This window comes from Talpa europaea, assembly GCF_964194135.1.
Source record: "Talpa europaea genome assembly, chromosome: 2".
NCBI classification, from domain to species: Eukaryota; Metazoa; Chordata; class Mammalia; order Eulipotyphla; family Talpidae; genus Talpa; species Talpa europaea.
Window position 1 is genome coordinate 93,488,299 of NC_140068.1, and position 19,675 is coordinate 93,507,973.

A 19,675-nucleotide genomic window follows, 5' to 3' on the forward strand; every position below is an offset into this window, starting at 1 on the left:
TCTGCTTCCCGCTCTGGCTCTGGTGCATTCTCTCACCCTCCCGCGCTTCTGACTGTACCCAGTGCTTGTATAAAATAAATAAATAAATCTTTAAAACAAAACAAAATAAGCCAAATGTTCTTTAAAGGAAAGTTACAATTTCTAAGAGTTCATAGTCTCTAAATGTAGTCTTTACAAACATTTTTAACTCTCAAGTACAATAGCATTTAATTGTAATAAAGCTTAGTTGCTGGCAAAAAAAAAAATGTATCTACTGCTATTTTAGCAGATATATTAAAGTTCCCAAAGAAAATAACCTCATAAAGAAAAAACAAATATAGTAATGAGGGCAAAATAAAGACTATTTTTTAGATAAGTAAAACTAAGAAAAATGTTAGGTACCTTCTCTAAGACGAGTTCCCCCAGCCAGCCAGGGAGCTGCCCACATAGCGCAGTAGACCTCTCCACTCTCACCCGCGGCTCCCCTCAGCAGTGTATTTCAATAAATCCACCTGTTCTGCTCCTCACTCTGTCTCAGGTGAAGACTCTCAATGCACCCCCTCAACTCCTCTGGCCTGTACCCTAGTTCTTGTATGCATAAATAAATAAATCTTTAAAAAAATAAAAAAATCCAAATAATCCAAAAAGTGGCAGGAAAGGGTAAAGAGAGAAGAACAAAAACAAAGGGAACAAACAGAAACAAATAAAAAAAGATAGACCTAAATACTACTATATTTATTTTTGTGTAGAAGAACTGAGGTGTAGGCCAGAGGTGTGGGGGTTAAAGGATTCACCAGGGAACAGAACAGGCAGACAGACTGAAATATGTTGCTGTGGTGAGCAGCAGGTGAGCTAGGAGAGGTCTGCTGCACCATGTGGGTAGCTCCCTGGCTGGGGGATCAAACTCAGGCAGTCACGGTGGGTGAGGCCACTAGGGAGGTCCTAAATAATACCATATTACTAGTATTAGTTGTAAATGGCCTAAATGCACTGATTAAAAATGAAAGATTATCAGATTGGATTATAGAACATGACCCCACTATATCTTGCTGTTAAGAAACTGACATTAAATATAAAGACATTAATTTAAAGGATGGAAAAAAGTTTTGGAAACCAGTGGTTTGAAGAGAAGTTTGGGATTTTCTCTCTCAGATAGCTGGGTTGGGTGGGACAAGTGTGGAGGGGTCACTACTAGACAACCTTAGTGTTCCTGCAGCAAAAGTGTTGCGTCTCCAGCGGCTGACTCCTAGTCTCTCCACTTGGCTGTCAATTCAAGCATTGATTTGCCCACTCATCACCCAGTAGCCATAGCTTACAAACTACCTGCTGAACCAAACTGAACAAAGTTTCTTGCTTCCAAGAATTCTAATTCAGCCTTTTCGGAAATAAGGGGATGATGTTTTGGTTCGCTATAGTTTTGGGTGTGCTCTAACTATTCTGGGAGATTGGCACAGATTCATAAGATTCTGGTCTTGTGGCAATGTTTAATGTTCTCTGACTAGGAATGAATCTCATCTTATCCATGATGAGCCTAGAATCTCTCCTTGATGTCTATGGCAGATTACAAAAATGTCTCCAACCATGAATTGAAAGTGTTGGCATGAAAGGCTTAATTCTGACTCCAACCCTCAAAGCTATAGAGACATCTGCCATGCAGACATCTCCAAGACAAGCCTAATACTGTCAAAAAGAAGCTCCTGTCTCTAGAAGCAAATGGGACCACTATAAACAGAGGTAGAGCCTATTTAAGTTAAATTTTAGAGATTGAGATTGCAGAAACACTGAATAAACTGGCATAAACCATAGGTCATAGTATGGCAGGATTAGTATGAAAGGTTTCATCAATTTTTTATTTTTTTTAAAGATTTATTTATTTATACAATACCTGGGATACAGACCAGAGGAGCGGGAGGGTGAGAGAGTTCACCAGAGTCAGAGCAGGGAGCAGAACAGGCAGACAGAGCAGTGGGCGTGACAGGAGAGGTCAGCCACGCCATGTGGGAATCTCCCTGGCCAGCTGGGAATTGAACCCGAGCTGCAGAGGCTGTGGAGAGCTTGACAGCGCTGCGTTCAACCCGCAGTGCCACCAGGGAGGCCGTTCATCAATTTTTAAAATAGTGATCAGATTTCAGAGAATGCTTCACTTCTTGCATAAATGAAAAAGAGTATTTGAATGAAGGCAAACTCAGGTTAGTTATTTTCTTCAATTTCAGGAACAATTAATGGCCTCAGTCCAAATACTGTCAAGTAGAGATATGGTCTGCATTTTATGGCAAAGTTTAGACTTTAAAGTTAATTGTGAACAGTACTTGAATTTTAGGTCAGATCCTCCCTCCCCTGATATGCTTAAAGGAAAGTCTGCTCTTCATTTTCAAAAGTTCTCATTGTAGAGATTACTATCTCCACAGAATACCTGTTCTCCCCTTCCTCTGTGGCAATAGAGTCCTAATTTTTAGTGAGGCATAAGGCTGTTGGAATAGACTAATTCTCCAACCTCCCTTATAGTTCTGGCCTGTAAGTTGTAAGAGGAGGTATCATGAGGCAGCTTTCTGGAACCTTCCTTAAAATACTGCTGGCACATTTCCTTCATTCTTTTTTCTTTGACCCTCATTTAATACATTCTGTATTGGAGAGTAGATGTAGTGGCTAGGGGTTCTAGCTGCCATCTTGACCGTGAAGACCTAGAGAAGAACTCAAGGTTCCTAAAGACTTTGTGAAACAGACTCATAGTAGTCCCTGGTTGCCTACTTCTGGACTTTCATGTGAAAGGAAAAGTAAATCCTCTTGCTGTGTAAGTCACAGTTATTTTTTTACTTTTGTTGTATGTAGCGGAATTTAATTCTAATATGGTTCCTATGACTGAAACCAAGACATACTCTCAGGGCCTCCCCGGTGGCGCAGTGGTTGAGCACTGGGTTGCGAAGCTGCCCACAGCCTCTGCAGCGCCGGTTCGATCCCCGGCTGCTCCCCGGTCACCGAAGGAGGGTCCCACATGGCGCGCAGACCTCTCCTGCCACCCGCTACTCCCCTCAGCAGTGTACTTTGGTCCTTCTGCCTGCTCTGCTCCCTGCTCTGGCTCTGGTGAATTCTCTCACCCTCCCGCGCTTCTGACTGTACCCAGTGCTTATATAAATAAGTAAATAAATCTTTTAAAAAAAAAAAAAAGACATACTCTCAAATGAATCCTAGGAAGAAGTTCTGGATGGAGAAATCATTCCAACCTATCCGTTGTAGCTGAAAAATACAATCAACTGTCCTTCTTGAGACTAGATACCAAGAGAAAAACCAACTAGCAACCAAAAGAATATTAATGAAGACTCTAAATGGAGGGCAGATATTTGAACAATTCAGTTTATCTGGTCTGGTGGGAAAACACTGCAGACAACCCATGTGGCCAGCCCTCCTGCTCTTGTTCCAGTGCTCCCTCTCCTGGCCTTGGTAGGCTTTTCCTCTGTTAAGTAGGAGGATGTTGGACTAGATGGCTCCATGTTTCTGTCCAGCATTGAAATTCTAATCCATTTTCTACTCTCCATTAGACGATGTACTCCTTTTGGAGTAAAGAAGTAATCCAGAAAAAGTGCTTAGGACAGTGCTTGGCACATGGCAAGGGTGTCTGTAAAAGTCAGCTATCGGGAACTGTGTTCCTCATTTCTGTAGTTTGCAGCCTCCTTCATGAGTAGGTGCTCAGCAGGGGGTTGCTGATATCCTCTGAGATGGCCAATCTATCTTCTATTGATCCCCTGCTGGCTCTATGAAGGCTGGCCCCCCGTACTTAGTAGTGTCAGCAAAATGACCCAAGAAAAGGAGGTGCCTTAGTTTCCAGGTTACACAAATCCATGAAAGAAAAAATCAGCAGTGGAGGAGGAAATACACTATTTATTTACAATGCATTCACTTTTTCCACAATTTCCCATACAAACATAAAAACTAAAAAAATAAAACCACCACTTGGGATCACAAGTGTCTTTCTTTAGTTAGTCCGGTTGAGGGAGGGTCAGATGCCCTCCTGCTCTGTGAAGGAGACTATTGAGGCACACTGAGGGGAAAAGGAAAAGGGGCAGAAGAATGCCTGAGAAACAGCTCCTGATGAGAAATGTAACATGCCGTGTGGGGGGCTTCACTGGCAGAGACCCACTGGGGACACCACCCAGCTTCCCAAGAAGATGACAGCTGTCCCCTACCTCTCCATTACTAAACACCAAGAACGGACCAGGGTCACACATCTCACGAGCTGTGTGAGGTGAATGGTGACAGTGGGGGATGTGGGAAAGCCTCTCTGAGAAGAGGCCAAACCCCAGGGAATACAGCAAACCCCCTTCCTTGGCACTGAGGAGTCAGTCACAGCTTGTCTGGAATACAACGCTGACTTAAAAATGTGAAAACAAAAGCCCTCCCCAGAATGGGGAAACACGGGGGTGAAAAACATGTAGAAGGGCTTCTGCCTCTGTCGCTCTCTCTGGGAGGTGGCAGGGGTGAAGGGTAAGGAGCTCTGTCTGCTGAGGAGGGGGGAGGGAGCAGGGAAGATGCTCCACGAGACTGGGGTGAGAGGGAAGAAGGGCAGGAGAGGAAAACTGAGACACCGATGCTTAGGGTGCTCCAAGCAGCCCCTTATCTGCTCAGCTGCGTGCGCGCGCTCTGGCAGACTCACCTCCCTCGCAGGAAGGCACCCAGAAACCAACCTGGAGGTGCTGAAGTCACCTGCCCGGCAACTTCATCTGTGCTAGTGACCTAGATTGCTTTCACATGTCAATGCACATTATAAATATAAAATCATATCTGCTACAAAGAGGACATATATTTGTACAACTTTACCCATATACATAATAACACAATTTACACATCATATCTTGGAGTGGGTCATCATGGAGAAAGGGTTTGGAGAGGTAAAAAGCCCCTTGTCCCGCCCCTGCCCTGATCTTTCTTGAGGGACATTTGTACACTTGGTCACTGGGCCCTTGCCAGCTGGTGGCGATGGGGCCAGTCGGACAGAGAAATTCAGACACGTAGCTAAATGCTAGTGGGTGCGTACACCCACACCCGCACATAAATGCAGGCACACAGACATCTGGTGAGAAAGGAAAAATAAAACCCCTAGCCCTTGGGTGTAGGCCACTTCCCAGAGTTATAAGCATCAGTGCCTCCTCCATCTTAAAAAGCTGACCCTCGCTGGCTCAGACTAGGGCAGAAGGGGAAAGGCTAGGGAACTAGGGAGGACGGGGGGGGGGGGGGGTGGCTGGTGGGGGTACCGGGAGTGTTTTCAAAACATAAGGCGTTTCTTGACCTGTGATCAAATTAAACTATATCACAAAAAGCAAAGGTATCCATTGGGGTCGGGAGGCAAGAGACAGCCAGTCCTTGTAGGGACAAAGCGAGTTGAGACCCTGAGTCTTCCCCTCTTTTGTCCGGTTTCTTTGAAACGGGCAGACAACCCTGTACCTCCTTTTTGTCCTCTCCCCGAGCTCGGCCCATCCACATGGCATGGAATACTGATAGTGGTCCAAGAGACCCATCCGGAGACATGGAGTGGTGGACAGGCACGCCAAAAAGTTAAGACCTGGGCGGCAGATGTGAGCTTTTTACAGCAGGAGTGGTTCCTGGCCGGGGTCCACGGCTCGCACAGTGGCCACAGTGATCAGATTGCCATCAGAGATGGGGCAGTCGGGGTCCCCACGGGGACACAGCACCTATCGGCGGTAGTGATTTGGGGCATCGGCAAACATGTACTTGAGTCTGTAGGCCTCAGCGAGAAGCAGCCCGATTTCTTCGTTGCCCCAGTGTATCGTAGGTAGGTTTTGTAGCAGCATGAGGAGACCCTGGAATGCAAGACATGGCTTTAATTACCCCGGGACTGCAGACCCAGGTCCCAGCAGACCCTGGAATGGGGCCCTTTTCTCCTGGGTCACCTACCCAAAGGGTTTGGCCTCCCTCCTCCCAAGGAGCACACAGCCTTTGGCCTCTAGTTCACCTTCTAGAAGGCTTGAAAAGCCTCTGCTGATTCTCTGATCCACTAACACCTGCCTCTTTAAAAATATTACAGCAAATCACAACAATAAATAAGGGTATTTAAAAGAGAAAAAAAAATCACTCATCATCCAAATATACCTCTCTTAATTTTAATGCACTCCTTTTAGTCTTTTTCACATGCATATTTCTTTAAATAGTTGTAATCATAATTATAATTTTATATGCTTTTTAATCACCCCTTTTTACTATAATTTTCATGTTTTTCCATGCAGCCTTCAAAAATGATTATTCTCAATGCTCGTATTCCATCATGTGGCTATATCCTAATTTACCCAGCCATCTCCCATTGGTTACATAATTTGCTTCCTTAAAAAACAAAACAACAAACACCTTTATTGATAAGACTGCTGCCTATCTTTCTGCATTTAACATCTTTCTCCTAATCCTTCTCTTGTAACCACTGTATTAAGCTGCACTGTTCTCCAAAGACCACTCTCCACCGACCTGACCAGCTTACTTCCCACTGTCCCAATGGACATGCCTCATTCAATCAGTTCCACTCCATGGTTTGCATGTGCCTCTGTGGTTTATTTTATACTGTTTTTTTTTTTTCAGTTGGAACACCTTCTTCCTTTTCCTCCTCCTATCTAAATCCTATTCAGTTTGCAAGCCCAGGTCCCTCAAAAAGCCCCAATGAGGTAGCTAATTAAAGGGGATAAAAAATGAATGTGAATGAAAAAAATGAATGTGAGATTTTAGGTTATCTCTATAACTTAGTTACTCGTGCTGTTGCTGCTGCCTTGTGTTCTTTCTCTGACTCTTTCTGAACTGAATAGTCTTATTTTTTCTGATTATTATAAAATTCCTGATGATAATTATACCAAGACACACAAGCTAGAGCCATAGAGACTGACAGATATAATTACGTATAATTTTGAAATTTCAGTATGTCAGGAGGCATCAAAAACTAAATTAAATATAAAAACTGTAAGAAAAGATTTATAATACCTGTAAAATACAAAAGGTTAATAAGCATAGTCATAATAAAAAAAAAGGAGTACGTACAGATCAATAAGGAAAAAGGGAGAAGAATCAAGTAGAAAAGCAGAGGAGTGATGTAAATAGGTAGTGGACAGGATGGCAACGGCACCCACATGCTGTGATTTCTCTTACAAGTCCTGCTTTTAGCTGATCTGAACACCGAGCACAGCTTCACAGTTTTCAGTGTAAAGGTCATGCACATCTTTGACGAGAGTTCTTCCTTTTGGAACAGAAACTCTGCTGGGCACAAGGCTACCTCTGCAGACCTGGCTACATATGGCCAATATGACTCAGTTCTGACCAATTCTTTTTTTTTTATTTAAAGATTTATTTATTTATGCATACGAGATCTGGGGTGTAGGCCAGTGTGGGAGGTGAGAGGTTCACCAGAGACAGAGTGGGGAGCAGAACAGGCAGACTGATGAAATACACTGCTGAGGGGAGCAGCGGGCGAGTTGGGAGAGGTCTGCTGCACCATGTGGGTAGCTCCTTGCCGGCTGGGGATCAAACTCATGTGGCAGAGGCTGCAGATAGCTTCACAGTGCTATGCTTAACCCCTTGTGCCACCAGAGAAGCCCAGTTTTGACTAATTCTAGGACAGTGTGACTTTGGGTTCTGTCCTAAAATTCTCCTCTCCCCTTCCCAGGAAGGGATATGAACAGAGTAGTGGAAATGGTCACCTTGCACTGAAGGATTAAAGTCATACACAAATGGAAGACAGGAGTCTGAGTCCTCACAACTTTAAAGTCAGAATGTTGGCCCTGACTGCTCACACTTAGACTTGTTAACTGAAAAGATGTACCAACTTGTTTTATGCCACTGCTATTTTAGGGACTTTCTTGTACATCAGACAAGTTTAAATTTTTCTACCCAATATATCAAAGTCAGAAATGCACATGATCTTTGATCTATGCTCCCCCTGGTAGGTGGACTATGCACACTCTGGGACGAAAGCATTCACTGTACCACTGCCTCAGAGGGTGGGGGAAAGGCCACCAGGGAGTGTCTGTCATTGAGGAGTGGTTAAGCCATGGTCAACATGAGGACAAGGCAGCACCTGCAACAGAGGAAGCAGGACCACACGTGCCAAGGTGAAAAGATATTTGAGGCATTTTTAGGTGGGAAAAAAAAGCAAGTTACAGAAAGCTAGAGTATGCTCCCATTTAGTGAAGGAGAACCTCCCACAGTATTTTGCATATGCACACATGTACATACAAGCGTCAGAGGCTAGGTGGTAGAACAGTGGCTACCTCTGGGGAAGGAGACTTTCACTTTTTTCTCCATACTTTGATATCTTCTGAGCTGCTTGTTTTCAATTTTTACCATAGTCTTTGTAAATTACTTGTGTGATAGAATTTTTTAAAATGTTTATTTATTTATATATACAGGAACTGGGGTACAGGCTAGAGGTATGTGGGGTGAGAGGATTCACCAGAGACAGAGTGGGGAACAGAACAGGCAGATTGACTGAAACACACTGCTGAGGGGAGCAGCGGGCGAGTCAGGAGAGGTCTGCTGCGCCATGTGGGTAGCTCCCAGGCTGGGGATCAAACTCGTGCTGCAGTGGCTGAGGATGGCTCCATAGGTTGTGTCCTAACCCCTTGCGCCACCAGGGAGGCCCAGAATATTTTTCTAAAGTTCATATTTTTTAAAAGAAACTGTGGAAATTTTGTTTAGTAAAAAGAGGCAGAAAATAAATCACCTATAAAACTTCACAAGAGGTAGCCACTTTTAAACATTTTGGCATAGTTCCTTCCAGTCCTTTTTTCTGTACATTTTACACAGCTGAAATATTTTTCCTATATAATTTTGAATCTACTTAGCATTTACATAAGCACTTCTTCTAATATTAAAAATTTGTCGCAGACATTTCAATGGTCAAAAAATTTCCCATGATGTAGGTGGACCATAATTTATTCTACATCTTCCTGTTTTGAGCATTTAATTATTTCTGGTTTCTCATTATAATGAAATTATAATGAGCAGCCTTGTACATAAAACCATTATTTTAGATTATTTCCTTGGGCTAAATTCCTAGGAATGAAATTACTAAGTCAAAGGGCATAAAAATTTAAAAGTTGCTTAATATTCATCCAGAAAAACACATTCCAGAAAAATGTTTATTTCCCTAGATCTCCACTTACTGAATACTATCATTAAACAAACTTTGTTAATTGTAATCCCTTTCCCTGAGATCTCCAGGGTTGGGACTGGAGCTCCATAGACTTAAATCAATATAGGGGTGAACCTACAGGAATAACAGCGAGGAAGCAATCAGACTTCTAGCTCCTGTAGTATGTCCACTGTAAGTGAATTAATCAGGCTTTGTACACTACAAGCCTCTGTGGTGATCAGCTGTGACCTTGATGGTGTTGATGCAGAAGGTGCTTGGGATCGCGGGTTTGGGGCAAGTGTGCCTGATTGTGGACACCTGGAGCATGGGTGTGGGTATGCGTAAGTGCACACCTGGGCCTAGAGGCCAGGGCTATAAGGGTGGCGTCACTCAGAGAACAGCCGCAGGAAGATGGCTATGAGAGGACGAGTGACTACAAAAGAGGTAAGACCATGAGAGAATGCGAGAAAGCCCAGAGAAAGTGTAAAGATTTGTGGGGAGGGTCTCCCCTGGTGGCGCAGCAGTTGGGTGCTGGGCTGCGAGGCTGCCCGCAGCCTCTGCAGCGCCAGTTCGATCCCCGGCTGCCAGGTGAGGGTCCCACATGGCATGCAGACCTCTCCTGCTGCGCCCGCTGCTCCCCTCAGCAGTGTTTTTTTGTCAGTCTGCCTGTTCTGTTCCCCGCTCTGGCTCTGGTGAATTCTCTCACCCTCCTGAGCTTCTGACTGTACCCAGTGCTTGTATAAATAAATAAATTTTAAAAAATTAAAAAAAAAAGATTTGTGGGGAGCTGGGAGGCTCAGTTGCCTGCCTACGGCCCAGGGCCCCTCCCTGCCTGGCCCCTCCCTGCCTCCATGCATGCCAGCCTCCCTGCCTGGGGTACCTGGGTACCTGGTTCCCTGAGAGAACATTAACGCCTGAAAAATCCACTGAGTGCTCCGGAACTCTGCTTTATCTGACTGCCCGAATCAATAGTGAATCTGCCCTGTGCCTGCTGGCACTACATCCATCCTTGCCCCATCCTCAGTGGCTGGCATCTGCTTTCTTGCTTTTCCACCCCCTACATGCTAACACCCCCTCCCTCAAACCGTTGTTACTGAACTCCATTCAATCAGAGCAGGTGCTCAACCAGGGATACTCCTTCAACCCACCCAGCTGCCAACATAACTTAGAAAAAAAAAGCCTGCTTGCAGCTGATCTGAATCTCTCTGGATTGTTCATTTCTCACAGTCACAGTTCTCCCAGGGTTCCATCTAGGCTCAGCTGTATGTCTGCCTCAAAACTTTTTCTTTTAAGAGAACCATCATTTATATCTCAACTTACTTTTAAAATGTTGCCCTTGGCACATAACCTTCATGCCCCCTCATCCCCAATGTGCCACCACCATGAACTCCATGATATCTGGTCCCTTTGCTCTTCTCTCCTGCTTCCTATTCCTTCCAAGTGCCCCCACCCCACCCAATGGAAAATGTATTGCTGCCCCCCCCCCTTTATCAACATCCTCCTTAGGGTGTCAAATTTCATTGTAAGTTTGGCAGATTCTGCAGAGGTCTCAACCTTTCTTGCACCTCAGACTCTTGTCTGGTGAAGTCAATGAATCCTTTCTTTAAAATAACGCTTTTAATGACATAAAATCAAATACATAGTCAAATTGAAATATAGTTATTCGAGTATTTCAGAAACAAATTTGTGATATTGCAATATATGTACTGTTAATAAATTCTAACAAAATGTAATGGCAGATAACTACCTTAATTTCAAAGTAGTAACAAGCATAAACAATGTTTTTGAGACATTTGCAAAACTTAATGTGACAGGAAAATGTATGCAATTAGTGACAAAGAAAGGTACTGCTAATTTTACTGTTGCCTAAGTTCATTACTGTATAAAATGCTAACTTGGAATCTGAGGTCATTAAAAATAAAACCATTTTAACATTTATGTATAGGGACCCCCTAACTTTCAAATGTGGGCCCTAGGTTAAAGTCTCTTGTTTTTGTAGCTTGCCCCTCTTGATCCACACCACAGCCAACACCTAACTCCTCTTATACTTCCCTTTAGAGGCCAGTTTAACCCCGAGTTAACACTAAATTACATTTTAAAACTTATTGAAAAACCTTTCGTACAAATTGCTCCTGTCAATCAACTTTATTCCCATTTTCAATCAACCTGCTAGGTGAGGTCAAACTGCTATACTATTTCTTGAGAACATACCTCACTCATTCAGAAACAGCCCTGCCTTTCATGAAAGGGGAGCTGAAAGGATGATACCTACTTAACCTCCTCTAGAACATAAGCACGAAGGGCCTCCCTGGTGGCGCAAGGGGATAAACGTCAGTATTATGAAGCTATCCGCAACTACTGCAGCATGAGGCTGATCCAAGGCCAGGCAGGTGACCCACATGGGGCAGCAGACCTCTCCTGTCTCGCCCGCTGCTCCCCTCAGCAGTGTATTTCAGTACATCTTCCTGTTCTGCTCCTACTCTGTCTCTGATATCCTCTTAACTCCCTCACCCCCGCATCTCTGGCCTGTACCCCAGTATGCATAAATAAATCTTTAAAAAAAAAAAAAGGAACATAAGCAAGAAGATTCCAGGGCCCTGAGCCTCGGTGAAACCCTTAGGGATTTGAGTGGTGGCCCTACCTGTTACCACGGCCTGCTTCAGTCAGGCTGCCAACATCTGGATCAACTGATGCACAGACCCAAGCCTCATCCCTAGAGTTCTGGACTTTTGTATTCTAAAGGTCTGGGAGGTGGCCCAGCAATCCACTTTTCACACACTTCTGCAATGATTCCAATAGGCAACTAGGTTTGGGGTTTCCACTAGAGAGATATAAAAGCTCTTAAGGAGGGCCTCCCCAGTGGCACAGAGGTTGAGCGCTGGGCTGTGAAGCTGCCCGCAGCCTCTGCAGCACGGGTTCGCCACCAGCGAGGGTCCCACATGGCGAGCAGACCTCTCTGCCTTGCCCGCTGCTCCCCTCAGCAGTGTATTCGTCAGTCTGTCTGTTGTCTGCTCCTGCTCTGGCTCTGGTGAATTCTTGCACCCTCCCACGCTTCTGACTGTACCCAGTGCTTGTATAAATAAATAAATAAATCTTAAAAAAAAAAAAAAACTCTTAAGGAATAAAAACACACTTGGGATATAGGTCTAATAGTGAGGTACCAAGAAAGGAAACCCCTAGATGTCACACAGGGTGACCTTTCATTAATAAATGAAGGTAAATCCGTAAAATGGAATACTCTGTAGCCAACTCATGATTTTAATGTTTTCACAGTTTTTGTATAAGCATGTACCCATGTAAGGTGTAAAAAATAAAAAAGGGGGGAAATGATGATATATACTTTCTTTTTTTCCAATAGATCCTGCCTCAGGTTTATTTATACAAATAGCACAGGAGGCCACCGGTACCATGCGGACAGCAGCTGAGGGGCTGCACCGTCCTGCCCTCACATAGGCAGGTTTTTCTTCTCTGGAGACTTTGTGGTGTCTGGGCTCCTTTAGGAGCCTGTGCCGCAGCTTCAGCCTGGGCCTTGGTTTCAGCCTTGGCCTTCAGCCAGAAGATCCTGAGACCCTGGGCCATGCAGCCATGAACACATTTCCCTAGCTTTAGGTGACAGTGTAGGCAAGTGACTGAGCTTGTGACTGCTGCCCTTTGGGATGCTGGTTTCACCTCCTTGGGCTTTATAAGGGCTTTGACCACCTCTGCATGTGCACTCATGGCCTTGGCACTGCTGGCTTGCATCTTCTTCAGGTCCTTGTGCTTCTTAGCAAAGCACGTATTCCTCAGGACCCTGGGGTCTAACACCTTACAAGTCATGTTTGTGGCTGGGGTTTCTTTGTGCCATTGCTGTGCCATTTTGGGGACTGGCTGTACAGGGTGTGGTTCTTGGACTTGGCCATATCTCTACGCAGAGAAGAGCGTCCTCTGCCACCCTGACCATCCCTGGCCCATGGCCTCTGCTCCCCCTAGCCACACAGACATCATCCCTGTCCTCCCTGTAGCTTGTATCTTGCCACCGTCGGAAAGGCACAGGTGGCTTCGGATGCCATGTAGCCAGCACTCTAGACAATATAGAACATACTTTTGACAATATAGAACACCCACTATATTCTGTAGTGATTCGAGATTAGAAAACAAAGTATACAAAATGGCTTCAGCAACAGTTATATACATACAATATGCATTCATTTATGCAGGCTTGTACAGTGCAGTGTCTGAAAGTAAACATAACACCCTCATGTGGTCAGCTTTCAGGAACCTGGTAATTTTTTGTTATTAGTGGTATTTTCTATAATGATTACATGGTCAGGGTAATTACCAACAAAGGGGTGATTTCTCTAGAAGAGAGTATTCTTTGCTGGATAGGATCTGTAATTTCCAATTCTTCTAGTCTTGCTAGAAACCTCCCAAAAGCCTTGAAATAATTCTACGTAGTCAAGTTAACTTCCCCACTTCCCCCAAGGGCAGTGAGACTTTACTGGGAGAACCACTGCCACCTGGTGGCCTTGTGTGGGAACTGCAACTCCATTATAGCACCACAACAATGGGAAACCCTGCCCAATGCATTGATGTATTTGGATAGAGGTCAAGAAATAGAAATGGAGAAATCATGGCTGGAGGAAGATAGCAATTAAAAAATCAGGCAGTTTAGGGTGAAGAAGGTACACTGTCAGGGCAAGGGACAACTGAATGTTGCAAAGAACTCACGAGCGCACTAAGCATGACACGCAGTCAGAGGAGGCACTGTGAAGAGACATCTTGTGGGACAAGCAGCAGAGTGTTTCCAAATTAATGCAGAAGGGCAATGGCCTCCATAGGAGAAATGCTGGAAGTGGCTGAAATATCAGAAAAGGGCCTGGCCCAGGCACCTTCTGAAAATCTACAGATCCCAAAGGAAAAGGAATATGGCATAGGAGAAATTGAAACCCTATGGGAGGGGGAAGACAACTAGGTGAAGGGGCTAAAGGAGAAGAAGTGATAGCAGGAAATAAGCCAAAAGACTCTGGGAGGGGAGACCCATTAGAGATTGTCCAAATAGATGGAAGAATTGCAAATGAAGAGGGAGAACATCAAGGATGACAATAATAGCAGTTATCATTTATTGAGCACCTACTATATACCAGTCAGGGCTCAAATGGTTCACATACACATTGCATTGACTCATTTAATTCTCACATCAACTCTGTGAGGTATATATTATTATCTCCATTTTACAGATGAGAAAATTGAGGCAGAGGTTAAGAACCTGCCCAGGGTCACAAAACAGTGCTGGACTGGGATTTGAACCCAGACAATCTGGTTTTAGAACTTGTAAGTATAACCACTGTAACATATACCACTTGACAGAGTTGGAAGACAGGTTGAACATAACATAGAAGAAATTAAAAAGAAAAACTGTTTGAAGGAAATCTAGAAGAGGTGATTAATTTGTGTGTGTGTGTGTGTGTTTATGTGTAGGAGTACTGGGGTATAGGCCAGAGGGGTGGGGTGGGGTGGGGTGAGAGGATTCACCAGAGACAGAGTGGGGAGCAATGAGCAAGACTGCAGAAGTCTGCTAGGCCATGTGGGTCAGCTCCCTGGCCGGGGATGACCATAGCACTGATAGTGCTGAGACTTAACCCCCAGGCCACCAGGGAGGCTCCAAGGTGATTAATTTTATTCAGTGGTAATGACCAAGCACAACCAAAGGTAGGACATGTAACAGCTGACAGCAAAAGAACTTTAAAAGCCACATAAAATATATGTAAAATAAGGTACTGCGTACCTTATCATTTAGAATCACTTAGCAATATTGGAATTTTTTTTCAAATAGAAAGTGTATTCATGTGTGTAAAAATTTCCTAGTCAAAAAAGTATTTTAAAACACATCCCTCCTGTTTTGTGATGGTGAGTTGGCACGACATTTCCTCTGATCCCAATACAAAATTTTAAAAATGTACTTTTGTGTGCAAACTTTTTGAGAGCAAACTTCTATTCACTGATGTCCCCAGCATCGAAGAGCCTCATGCCTTTGGCAAGCTTCCCCTTGGAGAAGGCTGTGTGGAGTCCCCTCACGGCTTGTTTTGTTTTCATGTCTAGGAATCATACCCTTTCTCATACCAGCTTGCTGTGGAAAAAGGCCTTCTGTTCCCAGGGTTCCCTCTGAACCCTTCTTCTGAGCAGAATTCAAACTAGAAGTTCACTGGATGTCAGCAAAGATGGGGCCCTTGCTTGGGCAATGTTCCACAGCCCCATCCTTGAATTCCTGAAGTAGTGGTGAGTGGATGTCATCAGGTTTGAGGGGTTTATTTACATTTAGTTTGTTATTTAGGCCTGGAACATCCCATGGGCTTAGCACCTTTTCATTTAATGACTGGCCTGTCTCCTACAAAAGAAAACTTCAGAGTGGAACTCTCTCCAAGGTTTGCTTATGCAAGATGAAAGCAAAGGATTCTGAGACCAGCTGCTACTTTGGTCGCACTGACTTCCTTGCCAGCTTCATTTTATATATTTAAAGAAACTTTGTTAGTCCTTGGGGTGTTTGTAGAAATCAGTTCTGAGTCATCTGAGGCTTTATTAGTGCCTCTATTTTTCTGGGGTCTCATGCTCTTCCGGGCTCTTACAGAGCTGCTTTTTACAAGATGACTTCAGACTGCAGGGTGACCAGATGCCCATTCTCTCTGATTTGGTACTTTTCCTAGATACAGTACATTACAGTCAAATAGTTTTTAGGCTTTCTGTGGGTTACTGCTTTATTCGGTTTAAATTATCTTCTTTGAAAAATGTAAATTAAGGGTTTATCACAAAATGTAAAACATTTGTTCCTCATTGTCCATGAATTAAGCCTAGGAGTGGGCCAACAGGCGCTGACTTACAACCTCTAGCAGATGGGTGTTCTCCAAGGCAGCTGCCCCCGCTCCTTATCTGCAAGCTGTTTGGTTGCTTGGTCACGGTGTGCTCTGGGGCATGGAGCCCTGGCGTAATGTGCATGTCCATCTTGAAATGCTGGGGGAGGTTTTGCAGAAGCTCAACCTTGATGGACATTTTAAATGCAGCATAACTGCAGGCAACAAACTACAAAAATCTTACGTGTACAGCTTGATGGCTTTTTACATATATAACCACTACCCAGATGAAAGGCACTTCCTGTGCCCCAGAAGACTTGAGCTCCTCCCCAGTCAATATTCTCCCTGCAACCACTGACCTGTACCAACCCATCAAGTAGTTTTGCATTTTCTTGAATGTCACATAAAATCTTTACTACAATCTTATTTCTGAAGTTATTATGACGCCCTTGAATATTTTTCAGTGACAAAAAACAAAAAAAATAAGTCACCCTGAATGCATGCCCAAGGGTCAAAGATGGGACAATTTGAGCAGCAAAATAAATGACAGTGTCGGGTAAGTCATAAGATAAAATAAATACCCATGAATCTGATATAAATAAATACTTGAATGAATAAATGGGGATGAAGGGACAGCTCTTCCTTGGAGCGGAATGCCAATTAACACAGAAGGAATGATGAGAATAGAAAATCACCGCTAGGCAAACATCACAGCAATGACTGTTACAGGCGAGAACCATTAAGGAATGTTAAAATTAGCGAGTGGAAGAATGATGAGAAACTGGGTAATTACATTGTCTCAAAGTGTCTCCTCAGAAGATACTGATTAATTACCAAGGGGAAGATAGTAAATTTACAGTGAAGCTGGCAGACCCACGGAAGCCAAGAAATCGGGGGCAGCACAGAGCGAGGCCAACGCCAGGCACAGAGAAAGGCCAGTGGCCTCTGTGGCCTCCTCCCCAAGAGGCAGGACCCTGAACTTCATCATGACAAAATGTCCAACAACCCCAAATTAAGGAACATTTCACTTGATAACTAACCAGCGCTCTTCAAAAGTTTAAAAAAATTTCTCCATCATGGAAGACAAAGACTGAGGAATTATCCCAGATTGGGAGCCTGTATTAGATCCTGCTCCAGAAAAAAGGCCATTAATGGGGAGACTGGTAAGGTTCTGTAGATTAATAATATTTTATCAATACAACTCTCCTGACTGGGAAATTGTAGCATGGTTGTGTCAGATGTAAACATGGAGTAGATGGGAGGGGCATATGCAACTCTACTATTTATTATTTTTTCACTTATTTTTAACAGTATTTTATTGAGGTGTCATTTTAGTCCATAGACCGTATAAATCCTAAACATAACCACTTTTTGTGTGGACCAAGTGCTTGATTAAGGTATAGTTTACATATAATAAAGTGTACATCTATAAAAGGGTATAATGGGGAGCAGTCTGGGGTGGCAAAGCATCAGCTTAAGCTCCAGTTGGCTTGCAGCATGGGAGAAAATATTTACCAACCGTAAATCTGAAAGGGGATTACTAGGTAAAATATATAAAGCTATATATTGATAAATGGGTGTATAGTATAGATACACAACTCAAGATAAAAACTCAAATAACTTGATACAAAAATGGGCAGAGGACCTGGAGAGACATTGGAAAGTTGTTCAGTATCGTTCATCATCAGGGAAATGCAGTCAAAACTGCAGTGATATCTCACTCCCACGTGGTAGCACTGCTGGTTCTTCCCCCAAACATGAGATAACAAATGTTGGTGAGGATATGGGCCAGAGGGAGCCCTTGTGTGTTACTGGCAGGAATGTAGATCGTTAGTCGTTATGTAATGAGGTATGGAGAGTCCATGAAAAAATAAAGATAGCATTACCGTATGATGCAGCCATTTCACTTCTGGGGATATATTGGAACTCTACTAATTTTGCAACATTTTTATAAGTGTAAAAGTATTTTAAAATAAAACTTTTTTTAAAAGATTTATTTATTTATGCATACAAGAGCTGGGGTACAGGCCAGAGATTGTGGGGGGGGGGGAGGATTCACCAGGGACAGAGTGGGGAGCAGAACAGGCAGACAGACTGAAATACACTGCTGAAGGGAGCAGCAGGCGAGACAGGAGAGGTCTGCTGCGCCATGTGGGCAGCTCGCCAGGGAGGGATCGAACTCGTGCTGCAGAGGCTGCGGATAGCTTCATAGTGCTGTGCTTAACCCCTTGTGCCACCAGGGAGGCCCAAAATAAAAAGTTTTTAAAAAGGGTGAAACACACTTTTAAAAACCTGGTTTGAGTGGAATCCTGCCTCTGCCAGTCCTCGAGGCTAACACAGTCCTCGGAGTGCATGGTGGCTCTGGAGCCTGCCTGCTCTCTCAGGCCCTGGGGTGGGGTGCTGTGATTCATGGAGGCCCAGACACCCTCTCTGCTCCAGCAACCTGCACTTGTGCCTGGGACTCCCTGCCGTAGTCAGGCACCAGGATCATAGGGCCCCTCCTCCCCATAGGGACACATGCGGTACAACTGTACCCTCTGAGAGGGAGAGCATGAAAGGGAATCTGGAGGTTGCAGGTCTTCCTAGCAGTGACGGAGACAAGCCCAGGAGCCAGTATGGTGGGAAATCATTAGGAGGACCCTGGGGGATGACTTACTCAGATTTCAAACAATCAAATATGTGCAAAACATTTACATCGTGAGAAGGAAAGGAAGCAGGTCCTTGCCAGGGAGCAGCACCCTGCTGAATGTAGCTCAAATGCCTTGGAAGTGCTGACCAGGGCCTAATGCAGGAGGCAGCAGAGCACAAGCCACAGATTTCAGGTTTCTACTACTTACTCCCTCATGACCTTGGGCCTAGTTACTTAATGTCCTGTGACTCAGTTTCCCCATTATAAAGACAGGGATAGTAATCACAACCTACCTTTTGGGACTCACAAGGATCAAATAAATTAACCCAGGTAAGCACTTACAATAGTGTCTGGCACATTAAAAGTGCTAAGAATTAGCTATTATTAGACTGAACAAATATTTGACTACTTTGACCTACAAAAGTAATTACATATAATTCAAGCTGATATTATCATCACATTACTACAGCCCAGGCTGGGGGCCAGAATTGCTGAGGGCCCCTTTACTACAAAAGCTCCTTGGCCCAGCTCCGCCAGAAGCTCTCTTGCGAGCAGCCCTCAAGCCCCAGAGGACGGGGCATCTGCCTTGACAATACCTGTGCACAGCTGCGCCTCAAGTCCCCTTGTTCAGAGATCTCAGGAAGGAACCTTTTCAATGTGATGCCCTTATCATCAGGTGTTGGTCCCCTTTCCCAGGCAGTGACCCCCAGACAGCTGCTAGGTCAAGTAGAAGCAGGTGCTTTTCCTTCTGGGGCTTTCACCACAGCAGACCTTCACCCTGGCACTGACACTCCTTTCCAGCTTTGTTTGTTTATCCGGCTGAGCAGTCTCACCTGGGATTCTCACAGTCTGACTTAGGTAAGTTAAAAACCACCTAATTAGAGACCTGGGCTCCTAATGCTCTGTCTTCATTGCTTCCCAGACTTAGGAGTACATGCAGGGAGCAATATTACTGGTAATAGTAAGTCCTCATTGCTTTGAGTACTTATACCAGGTATGCCATCTCAACTGCTCTCCACGTGCTCATTTGTTTCATTCTCACAATAGCCCTTGCAAGTAAGAAACCTAAGGCATAGAAAGCCAAGTTACTTACTTATGGTAAGTAACATAGGAAAGTGGCTGACC

The 19,675-nt window shown here is 44.3% G+C and overlaps 1 protein-coding gene across 5 annotated transcripts in view; it reads right to left on the reverse strand.

The window, feature by feature from the left end:
* Positions 1-5,663: 5,663 nt before the first annotated feature.
* TBC1D22B (TBC1 domain family member 22B) overlaps positions 5,664-19,675 on the reverse strand; it is a gene marked incomplete at both ends in the record, with an annotated part of 66,172 nt that continues 52,160 nt past the window's right edge. For 4 of the 5 annotated variants that reach the window (XM_084228246.1, XM_084228242.1, XM_084228245.1 and 1 more), the window contains one exon: positions 5,664-5,792. In XM_084228246.1, the coding sequence (XP_084084372.1) occupies positions 5,664-5,792 (129 nt within the window). Of the gene's footprint in view, positions 5,793-5,944; positions 6,000-19,675 lie in introns of all 5 variants that reach the window. The other variant, XM_084228244.1, reaches the window with a different exon arrangement.